This window comes from Boleophthalmus pectinirostris, unplaced genomic scaffold, assembly GCF_026225935.1.
Source record: "Boleophthalmus pectinirostris isolate CB_2022bp ecotype Guang Dong unplaced genomic scaffold, ASM2622593v1 HiC_scaffold_13, whole genome shotgun sequence".
NCBI lineage: Eukaryota > Metazoa > Chordata > Actinopteri > Gobiiformes > Gobiidae > Boleophthalmus > Boleophthalmus pectinirostris.
Genome location: NW_026571036.1, coordinates 29,808,476 through 29,832,060, shown reverse-complemented (window position 1 = coordinate 29,832,060; position 23,585 = coordinate 29,808,476). Strand labels below are relative to the sequence as shown.

Sequence of the window (23,585 nt, the reverse complement as noted above, 5' to 3'; positions counted from 1 at the left end):
ACATTTTACAGTTTTCATGTCATTATCATGTCAAGTAGCTTTTGAGCTCCAGAAATAATATAATAATCAGATTATATTGTGCACGTGAACATTGCCAGTGAAAGTTGCTGTTTGGAGCAGAGTTCAGACTTTGGAGGAACAAATTTGTCAATGATTAAACATTTATCATGTTCATGTTTGGGAAGTTTAGTTAGAAATGCCCATTTATGTACAGTCCATGGTAATAACATAGTGGAGACAAGTAGGTGGCGGACCCTTCACCAGGAATGTTACAAAGCACCTAGCACCTTTAACTCTGGTTTCAATGTCACATTAAATGTCACTATTTTCTGATCTGTTATAATGTTTCCTCATCGCAAATATACCTGAAGACTTTATGCTTTTAGGAGTTTTCTCTAAATTTTAAAATGCTCTGTTTCACTTTGTGATGTCATGTTGTAATACAGGAAGTGCTCCACTGTGTTTTTAAACTCCACACACCTTCACTAGAATAACAGAGATTATTGCTACTCTAGAATTGGCAGTCTCTTCTAAACTAAAAGTAAAAGGTAGCTCTTAACATGAAAAACACATCAGACATCAGAAGGGGGAACAGAACATTTTGAGCTTTGGAGATGGGTCCGTCCATATGAAATCAGCCGCCCTCCCCTATGAGCCATCTCAGATTTGGCTGGAAATATCTGACAACAGATTTAGAATCTGTGACCCAGAATCTACAATAATACAAATTTTCAGCTTCAAGGCTCTATTTTGTATGAAGTTATGGTCTCTCAGAATGCTTATAAATTAAGGTGTCTGAAAAAGGGGGCATGATCCCAAAATTTCAACAGGCCATAATTCAGAAACGGCTGAAGAGATTAAGCTAACATTTTAGATTCTTTCATTTGGTAATTTTAGAAATTTTTAGATTTTTTTTCAGCCAAATCTGAGATGGCTCAAAGGGGAGATTCCCTGAAAACGGCTGATTTCATATGGATGGACCCAGATGCAGACAGACTAATAATAAACAATTACTCAAACATGTGACTCCACTCCATTTAGGTGTTTGATGAGGTAACAAAATTATTTTAAAGTGAAAAAAATGCATAGCACACTCAGATGGCAGATTTATTTTTATTTTTCTATTTCAAAGTGAGGTCACTTTGGGATTCATTGGTGGGGATATGAGCACCTGGGCTGGCAACCATTTTGTATACAGTGGTCCTAAACAAGAAAAATGATATGATTAAGGCTTTTTGCCAAAACATAATTTAAATATTAGAAAAATCTTTTGGACATCGGCCATCTGAGTGTGCTATGCATTTTTTTCACTTTTAAATTGCTGTTTCTCGCATTTGCACCCCTCCAAGAACTTTGATGCACGTTTTCTGTTTCATTTGTTGTAACATTATAACGTGACTTAAATTTTATGTAACCTTTAATTACAACCTCTGCTTTCAGATTATCCAAGTTTCTGCCTGATTTGATTTCGAAACCTGCACCTGAGCCAACCCCCAAACCTGCATCTGACCCCACCCCCAAATCCACAATTGACCCCGCCCCCACGCAAGCCCCTCCCAAAGGGTACGATACCTCGGCCTTCTCCAAGCCTCAGGTCCGACTCCTCGAGATGGAGACTGGAGCCTGGAACCAAGGATTAAAGAGGACTCATGTTACACCGGCCAGACTGTCGGTGGCGCTCTCTGCACTTTTGACCAAATGGGTAATTAAGAAGTGATATTTTTTTATATTGATAGTTCTATACCTTCTGCTGGCTTGATGTGTGTAACAAGAAGAATTTTCTCTTGGAGGTAAAGAGAGTGAAAGGTAGGTTTATTTAATTGTACAAATCAGCTCTCTTGTTGTTTTCTTCTTTCTGATCAGATTACAACTTCCTGTCCAATTGTGTATCTAGGTGTTGTGGTAAAATGCTAAAATATTTTAAGATAAGGCAAGTTACAGGTGGTTGTCACTGATAACATGTTAAAAAGTACAAAGAAAATGAAAACTGAAGTATTGTACAGAGAAAAATTAGATAGTCTTGACTTTAATTAGAATCTTAATCTTTGTTTATTTTATGTTTTACGATTTTAATAAGTAACTGGTAGCTTTGGGACACCACTATGAGCTATCTAGCATGCTGCTGTGAACTATTTGAATGATTGCAACTGTCAAATCTCAAAGGCTGCAGTTAGATGTCCTCTTTTGTTATGTAAAAATCTGCTAACCCTGTAGTTCAGACTTCTACAAAATTGATTCTTGTATTGTATTGAAGATCAGTCTTTTTTCAGTTCTTTGATGCTCCTGGGCATGTTAAAAATGTGAACTTTTAACAAAATTCCACCGTTAAAATATAAATCACAATCTCAATCAATGCTTTTTTTTTTGCCAAAATCGTTCAGCCTACTTCAGACAGAGCAATGCCTCCAGTTAGCTTCACCATGAAAAGAAATGTTGATGATATCATAAGAATAGGTATCAATAAAGATAAAACTACCAAGGGAAAGGGAATTTACAACTTCATAAAAAACATTCTGCCGTATTGTTTAATTCACTTTTTTGTTTTGTTTTTGATGGCAGAGTCAACTCGACGAGGTGTTCAGAGTGCCGAGATACGTGAGGGGGCCATCATCCCTTTGTGGTCGGGAGTTCTGCAGGCTGGGCTGTGTGTGTGACAGTCTCTATGGGCATCACAGAGGAGCTTTCCGTGCCTCTTTCCACTGTAAACGCGCTGACTGCATGTTCGGCTGCAGCTGCTTCAAAGAGACAATCACCAAAAATCTGTTTACAGCAATCACCGAACCAGAGCCTGCAAACTGTAAGTTGTGATTGTAATGATGACTTATTTGAAAATGAATGTAGTAAGGGTGGAGAAGATATCGGTCCTAAGGTCCCTTTCCCCCAAAGGTGTCCTAAGGTCCCGTTCCCCCAAAGGTCCCGTTCCCCCAAAGGTCCCGTTCCCCCAAGGTCCCCTAAGGTCCCGTTCCCCCTAAGGTCCCGTTCCCCCTAAGGTCCCGTTCCCCCTAAGGTCCCATTCCCCCAAAGGTCCCGTTCCCCCAAAGGTCCCGTTCCCCCTAAGGTCCCGTTCCCCTTAAGGTCCCATTCCCCCAAGGTCCTGTTCCCCCAAAGGTCCCGTTCCCCCTAAGGTCCCGTTCCCCCAAGGTCCCCTAAGGTCCTGTTCCCCCAAAGGTCCCGTTCCCCCAAAGGTCCCGTTCCCCCAAGGTCCCCTAAGGTCCCGTTCCCCCAAAGGTCACGGTCCCCCCCAAGGTCCCGTTCCCCCAAAGGTCCTGTTCCCCAAAGGTCCCCTAAGGTCCCGTTCCCTGAAAGGTCACATTGCCCCCAAGGTCCCGTTCCTCCAAGGTCCCATTCCTTCAAGGTCCCATTCCTTCAAGGTCCCGTTCCCCCCAAGGTCCCGTTCCCCCCAAGGTCCCGTTCCCCCCAAGGTCCCGTTCCCCCCAAGGTCCCGTTCCTCCAAGGTCCCGTTCCCCCCAAGGTCCCGTTCCCCCAAGGTCCCGTTCCCCAAGGTCCCGTTCCCCCAAGGTCCCGTTCCCCAAGGTCCCGTTCCCCCCAAGGTCCCGTTCCCCCCAAGGTCCCGTTCCCCCCAAGGTCCCGTTCCTCCAGGGTCCTGTTCCGTAAGATCTCGCAAGACAAGATCTTGAAAAATGGGACAAAATTGGCCAGTTTCACTTTTTGGAAGCTGTAGTTCCAAAAAGCTGTGCTACAAAAACAGCCAAAAAATATAAAATAAAGTTAATCAAAAATGGTTTGGCCGTAATTGTTAACTGAACCTCAAAAAAACCCCGTCTATAATTGGTTTAATATTGGTGACAACATATCAAACATTGAAAAATAAATAAATAAATAACATATCAAAATGAATTTTCCATAGTTCCATAGATCCATCCATCTGAAAATATTAAATCTTCACATTCAAGAAAATGACCACAACCTATTCTTAACCTTATTCTTTTCAAATGATAAACATTTTTATTTCTTAAAAGCTAAAAGAACGTACATACAAGTTACAATATTTAAGAAATATGAAACAGATTTGCACAGTTGCATGTGTTTTCTACCAGTTATAAATTCGTATTATTTGCCAGTAGAATGATTTTTTTCATCAAACGCAAATGTCACTTTGTCAGCTGTTAGAGACGTAAATAAATTATTGTAATACACTAAAAAGATTTACATCAATATTCTGAATTCATGTTATTAAACCTGTAGATATTCTATTTTCACAGTTTTGGAAGCCATAAATGTACTAATCTGACTTTTGTGTCTTCTGTAGCTAAAACATCTGAATCAAAATCAAATTACAAAAGACTGTGGATTAAAGACCCACAGGATTCAGACAAAGAGACGCTCCTCGTCCCCAAAGCTGGAAAGACAGTTTCTCCTGAAGTTGTGCCAACACCAACCCCAACCCCAAAGGTGAGGTTTAAATGTGGTTTAGCCCTGGTTTAGTCATGTTTTAGTCATGCTGTAATCATGGTTTAGCCCTGCATTACCCGTGCATTGTTCCTTTTAACACAAAAACAACCATGCTTTTCTCTGATTGGTTATTTCAATCATGCCAATCATCATGTCCATTTTTGAACAAGAATTACTACTCTCCTCTTTAATACTGGACACTTAACATTATATTGTTCTTCCACTTCACAGCCGGATAAAAGCAGGACCGCCAATTCACAAAATCGCTCCACCCGACCTCCACCTGCTGCTCCAGTCAATAAAGCGTCCACCCCGTTAATAAACCCGGTAGGTGAAGTGTAATCGTTGCAAGTAAAATGGATCTTTTTAGATGAAATAGACACGTTGTACTTTAAATTGAAGATGTTCCGCAGTATGGCCTTAACCTATCTGTAACTCTTTTGCATTTATTCAATTAAACAAGGTGTTTCTGTTACTTAAAAAAAAAAAAAATCCATTGAATAACATGCATTCTTACTATTCCATAAAGATACATACACAAGCTTAAAGGTGCACTGTGTAACTTTTCTGCTGGAGGGTCCGTCGCCTGCTTTTCTTCATGGAGATATTACCCGGAATGTCCCGCAGTATGGAATTACACTTATTTATCTCCAAAGAGTCCTCAGGTGATGCCACAGTGCTGAGATACATGCCAGATCTGTGGAGAGGCAACCCATGTTCTTGAGTAAATGTCACACCGGGACATTCCAGACAAAACAATAACCCATCCATGGAGATCGCTTTTATTTCCACTAAAGAAAAGTTACACAGTGCACCTTTAATACCATGCTGTGTAACTAACTTCTCCATGGAGACAAGCAGCTTGCCGCTAGAAAACTTACAGTAACACTTTAGATTAGGGACCACATATTAATAGCTAGTTAATAGTAGGGATGGGCATGATTAGTCGACTAATCGATAATTGATCATTAAGAATTTCGTCGATAATGTTCACTTCTAATCGACAAACCCAATGTAGGTTTCTGGGCGTAGATATGAAGCTGCATCTTGACACAAACACTGGAGTTGTGCCTCACAGTCCCACGTTTGGGTTCTGGTACCTCCTTGGAGACACTGTATCAATCAGTGAGTGCGTTTACATCCACATCTGTATCCAGGTTTCGTCATGGTGAATGTTAACGCAGTGTCCCAGTTCCTGCAACATAAAAAGCTGCGCTAAACCTGCACACGTATGATCTTTGAAAACATCGCGACACACACAGAACAGACTCACCTTCAACATCAACATTCCTCTGTCACAGAAAGAGCACCTATATTCCACTGAGTCGTATCCTTTAGTCTGACAGAAGCTGAACCACATCGGTGCACAACAGCGCTTAGTTTATGCAAATTAGTCATGTGGTTTTAAGTTTAGTTTATGTGTAACTTGCACAAAGCTGCAGTTAACATATTATAATGTCAAACGGACTGATGTGCCTCTAGGGTGGTTATGGTTTAAATGTTGTAAACCTGAGTTTATTTATTCAGATTAGTAATAGTAATAATAATGATGATGCTTATATAAAAACGTTAATGATTAATTGAAAATCGATCATTAATTCTCCCGACGATTGATTAATAAAATTTCATCAAATGCCCATCCCCAGTTTATAGTAAAATGCATAATAAGTGCTTAATTACATCTTTATTAGTATTTATAAAGTACTTTCAATCCATTTTTTGTTTCAGGCTGTATTTTGTGAGTATTAACCCATTAACTGTTTTCTTCTCATTAAAATAGTGGAGATCACAATAGATGTTTTTCTTTATACACTGTAATCTTAATTAGCATTGAAAAGTGTTTGATTAATACCAACTAATAGCTAAGTAACAGTTAATTAGCAAACCTATTACCACTTAGTTTGCTATTAATATGTGGTCCCTAAACTAAAGTGTTACCAAAGTTACATAGTGTGCCTTTAATGCCTCCTTTTTTTGTATTTTTTTTTTTTACAGATTCGAGAAGAGGATAAGGACCCTGTGTACAAATATTTAGAGAGTAAACTAACCTGCGCGAGAGTGAGAGAATTCAACAGTAAACCCCCACCAGTGGAGACGCTGGCAAATATTACAGCCGCTGCTAAAACTCTTACTCCACACGTTACTACACCGACCGCTACAACTACTACTACAGCTACTACTACTACTCCATCTACTGCTCCCAAAGCTGCTAAAGCTCCTATACCGTCTTCCAACTCTGCCAATTCAACGAAACCAGGACAGAAGGCGACAAATTCATCCAAAAGTAACATATTTGTGCTGAAAAAGAAAACGGGTAAGTCACAATTTATTATAAGATTTGTAACTTTAAAGGTTCTATATTATGCTAAAGTGACTCTTGTGAGGTTTAAGCCATGTTATAATTTTGTTATCAAAAACAGACCTGGAGTTGTGTTTTGTTTTGTTACATTCATACATGTTTGAGTAACGTTGCATTATTAGTCTGTCTACATCTCCAAAGCTCAAAATGCTCTGTTCTACCTTGTAATGTCATGAAGCTGTTGTTTTCTGGTACCAACAGACTGAAAGCTGGACTTGAGCAGGTCTGTATTATGGTTAAACTTGGTCTAAAGTGAGACTAAACTAGATCTAAGATGAGTCTAAAGCATGGTTAAGGTAGTTCTAAATGATGATTAACCGAAAAGAATGGAAAATATTAATAGATTTTACTGGAATTAAAATAAATACAGCAGAGAACCCTACAAAACACTGCTTGAGAAATGCTGTACTAAAGTTAAAAGTCCTATATTACTCAAAATTCACTCTTATGAGCTTTTAGCCGTGAATGTTGTTCCCTCATCAAAAACAGACCTGGAGTTGTGTTTTGTTTCATTCACACATGTTTGAGTAATCCTGTATTATTATTCTGTCTACATCTCCAAAGCTTGTGATGTCATGTAATGGTAGTTTTTAAGTTAACTGCTACATTTTACCTTTTGTTCAGCAGAGATTGGGAATTCCAGGGCTGAAATTATCCAAATGATTCTGTTAAAGGTGTATGGAGTTCAAAAACACTTACTGTATTACCACTTGACATCACAAAGTGTTGAGTGTATGAAAGACACACACAGCCTGTATATGCAGGGTTCGTATGTTTAAACATGTGTGAATGAAAAAAAGCACAACTCCAGGTATGTTTGTGACAGGGTTCCCGTGGTTATGGAAATCCTGGAAAATTCATGGAATTTGAGTATCGCTTTCACACAACTACAGCTTTCTGTTAAGTTCTCATTAGGCTATTATGATTATTTCGAAATGTCTGCGCCTTTTGTTTAAAAGAGATGACAATAAATGCACTGACAGTATTTTAAATGTTAAAAAACTAGATCCCAAACCATAAGGTGAGTGGAAAGGGTTCACATTTCATATTTAGCCCTAAAAATGCTCAATTCTACACTTATAAAGTCAAGGGAAATTCACTTTAGATCATGAAAAAGTCATGGAAGAGTTTAGAAATGTTGTCAGTGAAAAGGAGTGGGAAACTGTAATATGGGCCCTTTAATGTCTTTGTTATTCTGTAAAGCACTTTGAATTACTTGAGAAATACTGTACTTGTTCAATTCAATGTGGTGTTTTTGTGTAGATGCTGGCCTTAATCAAGACAGCAGACGCCCCAGGACGCTGATAGAGATCCAGTCTGCGTGTAACTGGGCCAAAGGGGACAGAAAGATGGTTCTGGAAGCTCTCTGTCTGAACATGAACAAGAACCGCCTGTGCCGACCCTTCACTGTGGGAGCCTATCAAGTCAAACCAGTGGCAAAGATCGTCATGCAGAAGCCCAACGAATGTGTCATAACATACAGGGTAGGTAGAGCTATATATTAAAGGTCCTATATTATACTGAAAATTTCACTCTTGTTAGTGTTAAACCATCTTATAATGTAGTTATCCTCATCACAGACATACCTGGAGTCTAACATACATCAGAATATAGAGTAATATAATCTTTAAGTAAGACTGTAAGATGTCAGAAATACTCAGATCAGTGCTATTTCAGTTTAAGTTGAAATTTTCAACTTTGCATTTTTTGCTAAACTACTTTTTGCTCCTGACAGGTCCGTATCAGTTTGAATACAACCAGCACCAAAGAGCATGACAGCGATGGTTCGGAGAAGGAGGAGGAGAAAAGAGAGGATAAAGAGGATGAAGAAGAGGAGGAGCAGGAGAGTATAGTGAAAGTGAGAGAGCCTCAGTTCAGAGCTGGACTCTTCCCCTTCATCTCCAAAATACAGCCTGCCGGAGTCCTCAAAGCCACCACTGCACAGTCCAGCCAGAGCTCCCCGGGGCTGATACAGGTCTGGGTCTGTCTGTGTACCACTCATGAAGACGTATTTTAATGTTTTAGAATGTCTATGGTGTGTTGATTTTGTAGAATTTGATTTTGATCATAATTTAAAGGTCCTATATTACACTAAATTGACTCTTGTGAGCTTTAAGTCATGTTAGAATGTTGTTACCTCGTCACAAACAGACCTGGAGTTGTGTTAATTTCATTCACACACGGTCATTTTCAAGTTAACACCTGCCTTTTACCTTTTTTCAGAAGAGATTGGCAATTCCAGGGCTAAAATTATCCAGTGATTCTAAGTGTATGGAGTTTACCGTAGAACACTTTCTGTACTGCCACATGACATCACAAGGTGGAATAGCGTGTTTTCAGTTTGAGAGAAGAGCTCATCTCATGTTGATATTATAATCTTTCATGTTGCTCAAATAGCTGAACTGAACTGAACATGTGTGAATGAAACGAAACACAACTCCAGGTCAGTTTGTGATGAGGAAACGACATTATAACATAAATCAGAATATAACTGTGTGACTTGAAAACGGTTACCATATTTTTCGGACTGTAAGGCGCACCGGATTATAAGGCGCAGTATCAATAATGTTGACTTCTCTCGTCTGTTTTCATACATAAGGTGCACTGGATTATAAGACAGATAAGTCAGATAAGTCAAACTTTATTCAACTCATTCACAATAACTCTCAACATTGTTTAGTTGCAACTTTTTCAGTTCATTCCTCTTCAACAAATCCATCAAATTCTTCATCTTCAGTGGCTGAGTTTAACAGTTGGGCAATTTCGGCATCAAGCCCGTATCCCTCTCGTCATTATCTGTGTCAGTCTTGTTGCTGTTACTTTGCTTCAGACGACACTTGAGACTGACCCTTAGCCCAGGCACCCACGAACCATTGGCAGATCGTGGTGTAACTTGCCCAGTGTTGCCTCTCTGTCTTGGTGAATGTGTATTACTCCACGAAGCTCCTGATTACAGTAACCGTAATGCTCTGACAATCCATCAAGAGGTGTGGCTTTGTAGCTTACCAAAGTCGTACAAAAACATTTTGACAGATTTTTGAGCGCATAAAATTGGTTCAAAGCCAGTAACACAACCAGAATTAATACATAAGGCGCACTGGATCATAAGGTGCACTTTCGATTTTTGAGAAAATTAAAGGATTTTAAGTGTGCCTTATAGTCTGAAAAATAGGGTACTTACTTAACTTAACCTTACATCTCTTACAGGTGAATGGGAAGTTCTACAGTCATGCCAGGCTGATGTTGGGCAGAATGGGCGCTCTGCATCCAGCCAATCGTGTCGCAGCATTTGTCACAGGTCGATTGGGTGGTACCAGTAACCTGTATAAGAAACCCACCGCTCCTTCTACAGCTCCTGCCCCAGCTCCTGCCCCAGCTCCTGCCCCAGCTCCTGTCCCAGCTCCTGTCCCAGCTCCAGCTCCTGCCCCAGCTACTGCCCCAGTTCCTGCCCCAAAACCGGCTCCAACCCCTGCCCCACAGACCACGCCTAGCCCCTCTGCGCCCCCTACTGTCCTGAAGAGGCCACTGGTGCCTCAGCTGAAGATTCCACCTCGACCAATACGACCCACAGGTAGAGAATTTAAGCTGTAAATATATCCAAGTGCTATTTGGCAAGTTTGTTTTTATTTTTGGCATTTCCTGGTATTTAGCCAGAGAAGGAGTCAAGATTAGAACTAATATCACTACATTTTGACCTGTGAAATGACTGATTCACTGATCCAGCTTTTTTTTGTTCCAGTACAAATTTTGATATTATAGCTTTAACTCTCAGTCCATACCCAATATCAACTGATATCAAAACAGAGACTGAAAACAGCATTTATTTCTTTAAAGGTGCATTATGTAACATTTCTGGTGGAGGTCCAGCCACCTGATTTTCTCCATGGAGATGTTATTGCTTTGTCTGGAATGTTTCACACCTTTCTATCATCATGGAGACCAAATGAGGTCAAGTTACAGATCACATTTGAGGAGTGGCAACCCGGAGTCAGAGTCAGTAAAACGATGTATGTTATGTAAAACCATCATGTCATGTAAAACCATCTGGAATTGAATAAATATAAGATAGATCTGTTTAATGTCATACTGTGAAACATTCCAGGCAAAACAATGACACCCTTGTATAGCTGAATGAAAACATGATTATACAGAGTAGAAGTTTACAAACTCAACTCAAAAAATATAGCCGCAAGCGGCAATAATCGGCCCTCGTGCGCGCCTACACCTCCCCTACACCCCGCAAATGCCGCACCCCACAAACACGCACCCCACAAACACGCGCCCTGCAAACGCTGTGCCTCGCAAAATGCCGTGCACTAACCCTAATAACCCTAAGCTTAAACCTAGCCCTAGTCATAACCCTCACCATAGCCCCAACCCTAGCCCTAACCCTTCACCTAACCCTGCCATTTTACATAATTTTTGCATGTATTTATTAAAACAAACAGGCGTGGTTGCAATATAAATTTTTATTCCTTTTGCCAAGATGCATCTGGCTACAAAATAAATTTTTTCTACACAAACTTTGTGTAAGGACATCCTATTGGCAAGGGCAGATTTTGTGCTTGTTGCCATGGCAACACCATGTAAATGAGGTGTGGACATCATTGAGTTTTTTTAATCGAGACCATGTCAGAAATGTGTATACCAAATTTTATGTATCTATGACAAATAAAACATTATTGTTCTATTCAAATTATCTAGGGGGCGCTACTGCATGCATTTTTTTATTTTCAGGGTCTGGGTGTGAACCCACGATTAAAATTTGAGTGAAATCAGTTAGTTTGTGCAAATTGCTAGGGGGCGCTATTGCTCCCACGTTACTTACATCAGTCTGTTCAGGGTCGGGTTGTGAACCCATGATTAAAATTTGAGTGAAATTGGCCAAAGTTTATGCCAAAATTTGTCCATTTTACCAATGGAATAACATGGAGTCATCGCTATGGCAACGGCATAAAAAATATGACATGGGTGTCATTGCCTTTTGGATCAGGATGCCAAAATGGAATTTTATGCAAAATGTCTGAAATTTTTGAATAGCTATTTGGGAACAATTTTTTTTTTCTTCAATATTAAATTTTGTTTCTATAGGGGGCGCGAATGCGCAAAATTTATATTTTTCACAGTAAGTGAAGGGTGGAGAGTTTAACAACTGTTTCAAATTTCATTGAAATCTGAGTTCATTTGAGCAAATGGGAGCAATTTGTAAATCTCCAAATTTGTGTGCATTTTTTGTTGCTTCACTGCTCAGAGACCGTAAGACGTGTGTGAAAAATTGGGATAAGTTTTGATGTTCCACGTCTTGAGATAATGTGGACCAAATTTGAGCTCGTTCGGGTGAACGCCCTCGGAGGAGTTCATAAAAGATTAGCAAACTTTAAGCCAATATTGCTGCCCCCTAGTGGAGCGCACGGTGTTGGCGTAATATTTTTTCTTTGTCTTGTCATGATTAACTTCTGTGTCAAATTTCATGATTCTACGTGCAGATTTTCTCATTCGTATTCCCTAATGCATTTTTGAGTTGTTCGGGGGCGCTGACGAGCCATTTGATTTATTTTTGGAAAATGGAAATAGCCAAAACTTGGAGAAGCGTGAGTTTTACCAGATGGCAAAATTTCCAGGACTTTTTGTCATGGTTCAGTGGGTGAAAAATGAGTGAGTTGGTTAGGAGAAAAATAATAAGAAAGAAAGAATAATATTCTAATGCGAGAACAATACTCCTCTTTTTTTGGCCGACAAACTATACATTTTCGCATTGCTACGTCATGACGAGGGTCCCTGGTCACTACGGGCAAGTCACGTTGCGCCATTTCACTTTCGGGCCCCTTGGAGCATCGCTTTGTGATACTAATAGGCCCTTCGCCAGCCGCTGGCACTCGGGCCTAACTATACATACGCTTTCTCTTCCTTTATTCGTTTTGCAGTTAGACAATTTTTTAAGATAATCAGCCTTGGAGACCCAATGATATCTGGAGATGGATATGAACAGCAAACACTTGAGTACATTGTACTGGATCTATCTTAATTAAAACTGCAGCTATTAAGTAATTCAAACTGTAAGCAGTGATAAAGAGCCTTTGACTGTAGAAGGGCACTCTTCACCCTGGCTTTACATTTGATTTCAAATTACCACAGAAATACTGGAGAGCAATTTTTGAAGACAGAAGTTGAATTCACATATCACAGATCAACAAAATACACAAATGCTACATTGGGTTCATCTGAATCAGAAGAAGTTCCTAGGATTTTGATGTTTTCAAAATGTCTGCTTTGGTAGAAGTACGTTATGACCACGCCCCACATATGTCCTGGTGACGCTGCCTAACTTTAAAGTCTGGTGACTAAAAACCCTAAGACTAGTTTGTTAAAGTATGAGGGCACAAACAGCTCCAAACACGAATTGGGGCCATTTGTGTAGCTCCAGTTGTACTTCCCCCTCCTGTCCTGAAAAACTCCCAGAAGACCAGACTCATAGGTCTCTTCTGATTGGGCAGGGTTCACACGTCTTGTGAGCTTAACTCTGGGGGCTTCAATACCTTCTGGCACATCTGGTACTTTCATGTTCACCCCTTTTTTGTGCATCAGTTTCTGGAAGCTTTTGGTCAGTGTTGGGTTGTTAACCACAATTATCAGGATGTCTTCTTTCTCCTCTAGTGTTGCAGTTACTGGAATTTCTGGAGACACACGTGTTCTCCTTTTCTGTAGATGATCCAGATTATCGTTCTTCTGTGGGGCTTTTAGTCACTACTCACTGAGTGGTGTTCACCCCTTTTTTGTGCATCAGCTTCTGGAAACTTTTGGTCAGTGTTTGGTTGTTAACCACAGTTATCGGAATGTTTACTTTCTCCTTGGACTCTCAAGTTTTGGCCTGGTGTTCCCAGTGGCTGCACAGAGCCTATTTCTGAAGATAAAAGGTGCTGTCATTATATAACTTGTTTAGAGACTAACTCCGTTGCAACATAAACACTGACTCTGCCTCGTGTGCCAGAGGAGGCGGCCAACACAACATGTTATGTCTAGGTTGGCTCTGCTCTGGACATGGGGCAGGGTGTGGTGCTAATGTCCAATAACCCTATCCTACATACATGATAAGGACTGCATGTCTGAGTGGTGCTGTAATAGAACCTCCAGCTAAGGCTGAGCAGCATGGGTCAAAAAAAGAATCACGACTTTTGTTTTCCGTATTGATCGATCTCAATTTTCAATTGGATCTTCTTACATCTTATTGAAAACATAGACATGTGGCATAAAGAGCAGAGTGCCAGGATCACTACAGCTTTTATTTAGTGTTGATAGGACCCATTATTCAGGAGAAATCCACATTTAAAATTTGGAAGGAGTTTGAATAATATATTAAGCCTAAATACATACGTGGAACGTTGCCATTAGCGACAGACACACGTGCACATCTGCTACTGTTATCAACAGAAACACGTGTGAAGTCCGTGCACCAAGTTTCGCTCATAAACCGTCAGAAAAACATCATTTACTTATAAAGATGAGCGGCACCATAGGAGAAAAGTTGAGGAGCTGGATCAGAGAGGTAGGAGGAGCGAGGCAGACGGCACAACTGGACTTTTAGTCAAATTGTGCAGATTTAAGTCGAAATGTGTGAAACATGAGAAAACAAAGAGACGCGCTGTGGCCCTGACTTCCTTTTCCCAAACAAGACAGCATTAAATCCTCGTCAGATTTTGATCTTGATGATAAGAAAAGCACATTTTAATGGAGTTAACAGGTTTGAGATCGCATGGTGCTATCAATCTTACGATTTTTGGCACAGCCCTACAATGACCTATTCATAGAAACAAGGAGGTGATGGACCCCCTACTGAAAAGTTATAGTTCACTTTTAAAACACAAGACAAAACTGATCCAAATGTGTTAGTCATCTCTCAAGTAACTACAGCAACAACTGAATAAAATATAAATAAAAGTTAAAACATTATGAAAATGGCTGGACAAACTATGGCCAGTAAATAGTTATTAAATCAATTTATATGTCCCACGATATTTGTAAGCCAGTATCCCGTACATTTTTCAGTGTTGGCAGTTCCCAGTATCAGATTGGTGCATCTCTGGTCAAATTAGTGTGGATATGCAGGGAGATCTTTAGCGTGAGTAACAGTCAGATGATTCCCAGTATGAGCAGCTTTGTTTCTTGGCGAGAGCGTGAGAAACATGAGGATTGAGAATTCAGAGTTTAAGTGCATAATATTTCCTTTTTTAGAACATTTTGCCTTTGGTGGGACAGTACCTTTGTTAAATATTTAATCACAGTTTTACATCAGTCAAGTGGCAGTTTGTGAAGAAGGAAATCGAGCCGAGTTCTAAAAGTGAATCCCTTTATCTACACTACAATCACACTGTACCAGTCAGAGGTTTGGACACACTTTCATCTATGTTTCTCTGTTATTCTCATGATTATTTACATTGTAGAGTCTCTGAAGGCACTAAAACTATGAATGGACACATGTGGAATGTAGCAAACCAAAAATGAAGTCAAAATAATTAAAAGCTTGTTCAGATTTTAGATTTTGAATAGCCACCCTTTATTTTGGTCACCTCTTTTGACAATTGGCATTCCTTTTAATAAAAAAAACATTTCAAGAAACTTTATTGTAAAGCTCAAAGAGAAGGCCAAGGGTTTGCAACGCTGTCGATAAAGCAAAGGGTGGATACTTAGTGGAATTTGAATCTAAAATATGTTTTTTAAATTTAAATTGCTGAGTTTTTTTTAAAGGTGCATTGTGACTTTTTGAGTGGAGGGTTCGTCAAATGCTTTTCGCTATGGAGAAGTTATTGCTTTGTCTGGAATGTTTCACAGTGTGGCATTAAACCTTTATCTTCATGGAGACTGAACCAGACCAAGTTACAGGTCAGATCTGTGGAGATACAATTCGGCTCACAGTCAGAATGACTGTTTTCTTGGTATATTTGAGCTATAAAACTGCCTGTAGTTTTATAAATGTAAGGCAGAACAGCTGTTTAATGTTATATTATGAAACATTCCAGGCAGAGCAATGACATATTCATAGAAACAACCAAAACCCCAACCAAAAAGTTACACTAAACTAAAGTAGTAAAAGAAAAAAACATTGTATAAGAGGGAGTGTTCAGACTTTTGACTGGTAGTAGTGTATGTGTAGCCAGGCTGGCGCCACCTAGTGCCTCCACTCAGTTTTATTTCTCTCCAGTGACTAGGTCAGGAATCAGAATACACGAGGCTGTTTGCAAGAACCCCAGAAGTTGTAGACCGTGCACCGGCCAATCAGTGAAGAGCTGTGAAGCCATGACGTCAAACTCAAGCTCCTGTCTGGGTCCCTTTTGTACAGCACAACAGTAAACAAAGCAGTCGAGATGGATGTAGATGAAGACAGAAATTCTGTGTTGGCAACGATTCCCGAGATTGAGGATTTAACGCCGGAACAAAGAGAATGTTTGGTGAATTTTATCAAGGGGAAAGACAGTTATTGCCCTTCTTCCTACAGGATTTGGGAAAAGCTCAATATACCTTTTAACCCCATTAGCAGCGCATTACATAAGTCACGACCAAAGAGCAGCGATTGGTTAAATAAAAAAGTGCCCACCTACTGTTGAATGAATGAATCCTCACACTGCAAGGTCATACGGTTGCACTTCCTGGAAACTGGCTGATGATTCAGGCTAATGTATGTGTGCATCAACACACAAAATTCCATCAAAAATGCAGGGACAGTTTTAGTTTAAGAAGACAAGATGATGAGTTGATGAGAAGCCGAGGTGGTGATGGGGAGGAGATGGGGCACAGCACAAACCGAAGCAATGGGGAATATAAATTGGGGTGACTGGGCACTGATTGAACGAGGAGGAGGTGTTCGCCAGCTCCATTTATTTTTTTGCCAGTGTGATGTCTTTGAATCTTTCATATTTGCTCATTTGTCTTATCATTTTTTCACTTCTTTCTTGTCTCCACAGTTAGAACAAAGCAACCCACCCAGGCTGATACTATGCCCCCACCTCCTCCTCCCCCTCCTCCACCTCCTCCTGAGCCCGAGAAGAACAAACTGAGCAGCCCCTTCCAGAGCTCGTCTCCAATCTCCATCACCGTGTCCCCCTCGCTCAAAACCCCCAGCTTTTTAGGGCAGAAAGGCTCCTACTCCTTCAGGATCTGCCCCCCGGATAACGACACCTGCAAGATGCCCGGGGTGGCTCTCCCAGGGGGTTTTACTCTAATCCATCTCCCTAAACCCGCTCCAGACAAAATCCCAAATCTGCACCAGAACAATGCAAACAGTCTGTTGTCTCGGATGGTGAATAACACACTTAAAAACAGCAGGAACAGTCCCATAGTGATCAGTGATGATTCAGAGAGCGAGTCCAGCTCCGGGGCCAGCTCAGACTTCTCAGATGAAGACGAAGAGGTCGATGTTGACGATGTAAGTTTTATGGAAATACTTGTACAATTAGGATTCTGTAGTGTTCTACAAAAAATACAAAAAAATAAAAAAATTGCAGGAGAAATAGTGAGCTTTGTAAATAGTTTGTTTTGACCATCTCTCTTTGACCAACTTACCAGCTTTCAATCTCAAATAATGGGCCATTTTTTTCCACAGAACACACAAAATTGACTTTTGGGAGCCCTGTCATAATGTTGTTTCCTCGTCATAACAGACCTGGAGTTGTGTTTTGTTTCATTCACACGTTTAACACACACAGGCCCTCTCAAACAGAAAACACTCCGATCCACCATGTGATGTCATGTGGTTATACAGGAGGTGCTCTACTGTGTTTTTAAACTCCATACACCTCCACTAGAATCATTTGGAGGATGATTTGAGACCTGGAATTGCCGGTCTCTACTAACAACATTTAAAAAAGTAGCTATTCACTTGAAAACCAACTGCTTCATGACATCACAAGGCAGCAGTGGGACCAAGTCTTTGTTTTGCAAGTCTCAAGTAAGTCTCAAGTCTTTGACCTCAAGTCCGAGTTAAGTCCCAAATCAAATACAGGCAAGTCCAAGTCAAGTGTTGAGTCACTGGCCCATAAGTCCAAATCCAGTCCAAGTCGTCTGCTTTGAGCTTCAAGTCATTTCGAGTCTTTAAACCAAGCTTAGATTTTTGCAGTTTATATGAATTTTAAACTGAATTGTACTTAAAAAGTCACGGTATATTTATATATGAGTGTTTATACAGTACACAAGAGTTGAAGAAATTAATTTAGTCAATTTTTCCTTTTTAAATGTCTTGACAAGATCTTAGTGTGAATCATTACTGGTCAGAACAGAAAGAATTCAGATTTAAAAGTGCTTCTCAAGTCTTCTCAAGTCACAGGCGTCAAGTCCCAAGTCAGTGACCTTCAAGTCCAAGTCGAGTCTCAAGTCAAGTCTCAAGTCCTAAAAACAGTGACTCAAGTCTGACTCAAGTCAAAGTCACGACTTGCACGACTTCCCACCTCTGTTACAAGGTGGAAGATTTTAAGATGTTGGAAATGTAGACAGATAATATTAATACATGTGTGAGTGAAACGAAACACAACTCCAGGTATGTTTTTGATGAGGTTTAACATTCTAACATGACTTAAAGCTCTCAAGAGTCAATTTTGTGTAATATATGACCTTTAATAAATAAAATAAATAATTAATCAAATGCTTACCGTACTTTGTTTGGTTAGGAGTTATCTGTGGATGTTGAGACGGTTTTGGAAACTGAAGAACAGCTCATGGTGGACAGGCTTCGACTTGCCGCTGGTTTAGGCCCAAATCCAAACAGGTGAAACTGTTGAAATAATATTTGAATAATAATTATGTAACGTGTGAAGTATTCTGACGATTATGGATATTTGTTTCAACAGGAGGTTTGTACCTAGAAGATATCCGCTGCAGATGGGGAGTCCTGAGGTGAGAGCGCTGCAAAAATCAAGTGCCTTTAGGAGTTAAACTGTCTCAAATTTGGAATATTTATCTTGTTTTGAGTAGTATTGACTTTTGACTTTTATATAATTTGACCCCTTTTTTTTCTAATTTCAATATTTATTTGTAAAGGATAAAAGCATCTGCCAGTGGAGAATGAACATTGTAGTTGACAAAAAATACTTACAAAAATCTTACCTGCATAATGATTTTAAACCAAAAATGTCATATCTATTAAGTAAAAATAGATTTAAAAAAATAAAACAGTACCGTTTACTTATAGTATTTATACTATATTATATATTTTTTGTAAATCTATCACAATTACGGAGCCATGAGCAAAATACAACTCGTTAAAGGGCCCATATTACACTTTTTTCTGATTTGTTATTATGTTTCCTCATCAAAAACAGACCTGGAGTTGTGTTTCATTCACACGTGTTTAACACACAAACCCTGCATATTCAGGAAGAGTTCTCTCATATAGAAAATACTGTTCCACTTTGTGATGTTACGTGGCAATACAGAAAGTGCTCCACTGTGTTTGTAATTTCCATACACCATACACCTTTACTACAACAATTTGGATAATTTCAGCCCTGTAACTGCAATCTCTACTGAAGTATTTTGAGCCTTGGAGATGTAGACAGACAAATAAAGGTTTACTTAAATAGGTGAATGAAACAAAACACAACTCCAGGTCTGTTTTTGAGGAGGTAACAACATTATAACAAAGTTTAACGCTTATAAGAGTCAGTTTTGTGTAATGTAGGACCTTTGATGATGACGGAAAACTGTGTAAAGGGACAGTCCAGAATTTTGGACATGGGGCCTCATTTCCTGGTGATCCAGAGTGTTGGAGACGTGTGGAGACACTTTTTGAAATATTCCATCCAGTCCTTGTATTTGCAGAGGTCGCTGGTGCTAGACTAGTGCATGTCAATGGCCATAATTATCCTGCCACTAAAAACAGTCTTACCCACTCCACAAAACACCCAAAACAAAATTAATTATTACTCCAGACTGTCCATGTGAATGTCTGTGTCAATAGAATAATGTTTGAAATAAAACTAACCTTGCATCGCATGAATCGTCACATGTTGAGGGACTATTTTCTCAGCAGCAGCCAGTAAGATCGGTGCTAGGTGATATCAGTTCGCCGCTGCCAAGCTTTCTATCAGGAAGTACAACTCACTGCTGCTGCTCAGACATAAATCCTTCAAATGCAAGGTTGGTTTGACTTCTAAAATTATTCTGTCGACACAGACATTCACATTGACAGTCTGGTGTAATAATAGATTTGTTTCGGGTGTTTTGTGGAGTGGGTAAGACTGTTTTTAGCAGCAGGTTAACTATGGCCATTGACATGCACTAGTCTAGCACCAACGACCTCTGCAAATACAAGGACTGGATGGAATATTTAAAAAGTGTCTCCACACTTCTCCAACACGCTGGCTCACATGGAAATGAGGTCCCATGTCCCTTTAACTGTTCGTAAATTTCACATTTCTAATATTAGGACCCTCGGTGTACTCATTTGCTTTATTGTATTTCAGGTCGACAGATCAGAAATCAGCAGAAGACATGAGAGGAAATGTTCTGAACGACAGAGACGCAGTGAACAAAGAGAGCTGTTTGACAATCTGCAGAGCCTCCTGGACCCCACCACCATCACCCCCACCCCCAAACTCCACCTCCTCACGCTGGTCAGTCCCTTTCTGTTTGTAAGAATTCATTTAAAGCTGCACTGTGGAACTTTTCCGGTGGCGTGGTATGGTATTGCACTTGCACTTAATTTTAATTGTTCATTTATTTCATTCAAGTGTAAAAAGACATTAACAGTGTCATAACATTAAACTTATAAGAAATGAAAGAAGGGGCAGAAAGAAGGATAATCTTATGGTATCTTTCCTCTCTTCCTTTTTTCAGACAATACATTAACACTAATAGTTACTTTAAAATAGTTCAAATCAATACATTTCATATCAATTGCAAACAGATATTGTGACTTTTTTTGCACAACAACTACGTTTTCTTTTTCTTTCACGAATATATTGTTCTCAAATGCTTAGAAAAACCTGCATTCTTACTTTGAGCATCATCTAGGATTGTCACAGTAATTACTATATTGATTTATGGTTCAATATAATGGGACAGTAATTTTTTGGGTGTCAGTATTTATTGTGGGTACTTTCTCTTTGTACTGCTAGGAAAGTTTTTGTTATTTTGCTGTACTCCAATCAAATTTGAGCTGAAGAGGACTAAAGTAAATACCTTTTAACAATACATTTAGAATATCTTTGGAGGGATAATTCTACTGAAGGGTTTTTGTGTCAGAGCTTAAATCAATATAAATATTACAGTTTATCGTCTATATTTTCTTAAACACACACAACACATATCACATTTCAAAAGTTGTTATCGTGACAGGCCTAGCAGGATCACAGATTTGACCTTGCCCTCTCTCCATCGAGATATGTTTAATGTCTAACTGTGGAACATTCACATTTCCATGGAGACGAGCAGGAGGCAGCTCTCTACTCAAAACGTTATAGTGCACCTTTAACTTGATTTGAATAGTTTTGTCATATTTATTTTTGGATTTCAAACAGTTGTCTACAAGAAAAACATAATTGTACTTGAAGAAGATCAATACTTCTGATTAACAAGTTAAAAAATGTACACAAACCTTGATAATTGTGAATGTATTTTCTGTTTTAGGCCAAAAGAGAAATCGAGGACCTCACAGAACGCAATGTGTTTTTGGAGGAAGAGAAGAAGCTGCTGAGTCAGATGCAGAACGCGCACGTGCGGAAGATCTCCATCATGTCTGGTAGGCATCATTTAATTTAAATCAGCGTGTAGACTAAATATAAATGAATATGTAGTGCTGAGCAATGTTTCATCAACCATATACTGTGATGATACGATTAAAAAAACAAAATCAACTTTAAATAACAATCATTTAAAGGGCCCATATTAGACAAATTTCTGATCTATGGTATCTCATCACAAACAGACCTGGAGTTATATTTTGTTTCATTCACACGTGTTCAACACTCAGAAAGCACTCGTGATGTCATGTGGCAATACAGGAAGTGCTCCATTGTGATTGTAAACTCTGTACACCTTCACTAGAATCATTTGGATAATTTCAGCCTTGGAATTTCCAGTCGCTACTAAACAATGGTGGAAGCTGGCTTAGTTAAAGTTAATTTGAAAACTACTGCTTCATGACATCACAAGGTGGAACAGAGCATTTTGATCTGGAGATGTAGACATACATACTCATACTCATACTAAAGGGTCACTCAGACATGTCTGAATGAAGCAAAACACAACTCCAGGTCTGTTTTTGATGAGATTAAAACATTCTAAAATGCTTTAAAGGTTGTATGGAAGAATTTTTTTGCTTCAAATGGCCCATGAAAGTTTAAAATACCATTGCAGAGATGCAGCAGCCTTGTAATTATGATGACCAAAAATAAAAAAGAATGAAAATCTATCAACTGTGGATGTAGTGAGGCCAGATAAACATCAGCCAATAGATAACAAGGCTACCTCATTTTCTATTGGCTGTTAGGTTGTCAATCAAACTCCCTACATTTCTATTGTAACTGACTTGCTGGTGTGTGGGGGTTATGTGGTTTATGCAGCAGTTTTTAGAGGATTTTTCAAACTGTAGCTTCCTGGCAATTTGCACAAAGTTTGTTGTGATGGCGGACGAGAATCCACGACTAGTTCGACGCAAAAGAAAATCTGTTTTTAAGCTCGCTGAAAGAAGATGAGAAGGGGAAAAGGAGCAAAGCCAAACTGAGGTGATTCTTAGAGATTCCTTCCAGTGATTGCGCGACTGAAGCGGACAAAGGGTCTAAAGACAGACGCGTCGGTCGCTAAATTATTTCTAGACAGGTCACTTCAACAGTAATTCTGAACGCACACGGACTGTAAACAAGCGTGTGCGAGGTGGGAGGAGATGTTTCTACTGAGGGAGCTGTGGAGGAAGAAGGTGGTGTCACGCAGGCACAACATTTGAAAAAGGACTGTCGCTGTATCTCTCTTCCCTTAAAAAATCCTCTATACAACCTTTAACCTTGTATTTTAGGTCAGTCTGAGGAGAGCGTCCTGGAGAAGTTGTTTGACATTTGTGAAAAGCAGAAACAGAAGGAGGAGATGACGTCAGAGTCTTCACACTCAGATGTGCTTCAGTCCACCACCGCCACGGTTCAGGCCATAAGCCCCCAGACCAAACCAGAGACCACCCCTCTACTCAAGCCCATCAAACAGGAGGTACGAGCATCTGGTGTTATCCAAGTTTACGCAAGTTTACTTATAGATATGGATATAGTTATACAAAGAGAGATTTATATAGACATTGGAATTAAATTATTTAGCCTCAATTCCAATGCCATGCGTTAATCATAGACTGTATATAAAGAAGTGAAAGAAGTGGACTGAGTGAGTGTGACGTCATCCGTAGTGTTCAGCGTTACTCCAATGAAGCTGTTACAGGAGCAAATTTGGAACCTTAGGATTAATAAAGTGTCTATCTGTCTGTGTGTGTGTGTCTGTGTGTGTGTCTGTCTAAACTTCATAAAAGTTACATGTATGATAGTCTTAGTAGTGACTAGTTTACAAGTAGTGCCTTATTTTACTTGTTTGAATCAATCATTCTATCAAAAATGTCTTATTTCTTGGAGACCTGTTTAAGATTAATTGATTTTACAATTAACAAATTAATCGAACACACCACAACACATCACACAATTAAATACATCACAATAATGTTTTGTGTTTGGCAGAAATAGAGCATCGTGTCTTTTTCAGTGGAATCAGTTCATTAGTTAATTCATACTTTGATTTTTAAAACAAGTAATAAGAAGAAGATGGTTATCTATGAATATGTGTGTTTATTTATTTA

At 39.5% G+C, this 23,585-nt stretch overlaps 1 protein-coding gene across 1 annotated transcript in view; it reads left to right on the top strand.

Annotated features, from left to right (window-relative positions):
- The window catches only part of magl (MAX dimerization protein MGA-like), a 45,982-nt gene that overhangs the window by 15,798 nt on the left and 6,599 nt on the right, over positions 1-23,585 (top strand). Inside the window, exons 9-22 of the mRNA XM_055149621.1 lie at positions 1,441-1,702; positions 2,560-2,797; positions 4,271-4,413; positions 4,645-4,740; positions 6,409-6,727; positions 8,036-8,256; positions 8,508-8,747; positions 9,980-10,343; positions 16,729-17,189; positions 18,427-18,524; positions 18,607-18,652; positions 20,221-20,370; positions 21,386-21,497; positions 22,770-22,954. Of these exons, the coding sequence (XP_055005596.1) occupies positions 1,441-1,702; positions 2,560-2,797; positions 4,271-4,413; positions 4,645-4,740; positions 6,409-6,727; positions 8,036-8,256; positions 8,508-8,747; positions 9,980-10,343; positions 16,729-17,189; positions 18,427-18,524; positions 18,607-18,652; positions 20,221-20,370; positions 21,386-21,497; positions 22,770-22,954 (2,935 nt within the window). The remainder of the gene's footprint in view (positions 1-1,440; positions 1,703-2,559; positions 2,798-4,270; positions 4,414-4,644; positions 4,741-6,408; positions 6,728-8,035; positions 8,257-8,507; positions 8,748-9,979; positions 10,344-16,728; positions 17,190-18,426; positions 18,525-18,606; positions 18,653-20,220; positions 20,371-21,385; positions 21,498-22,769; positions 22,955-23,585) is intronic.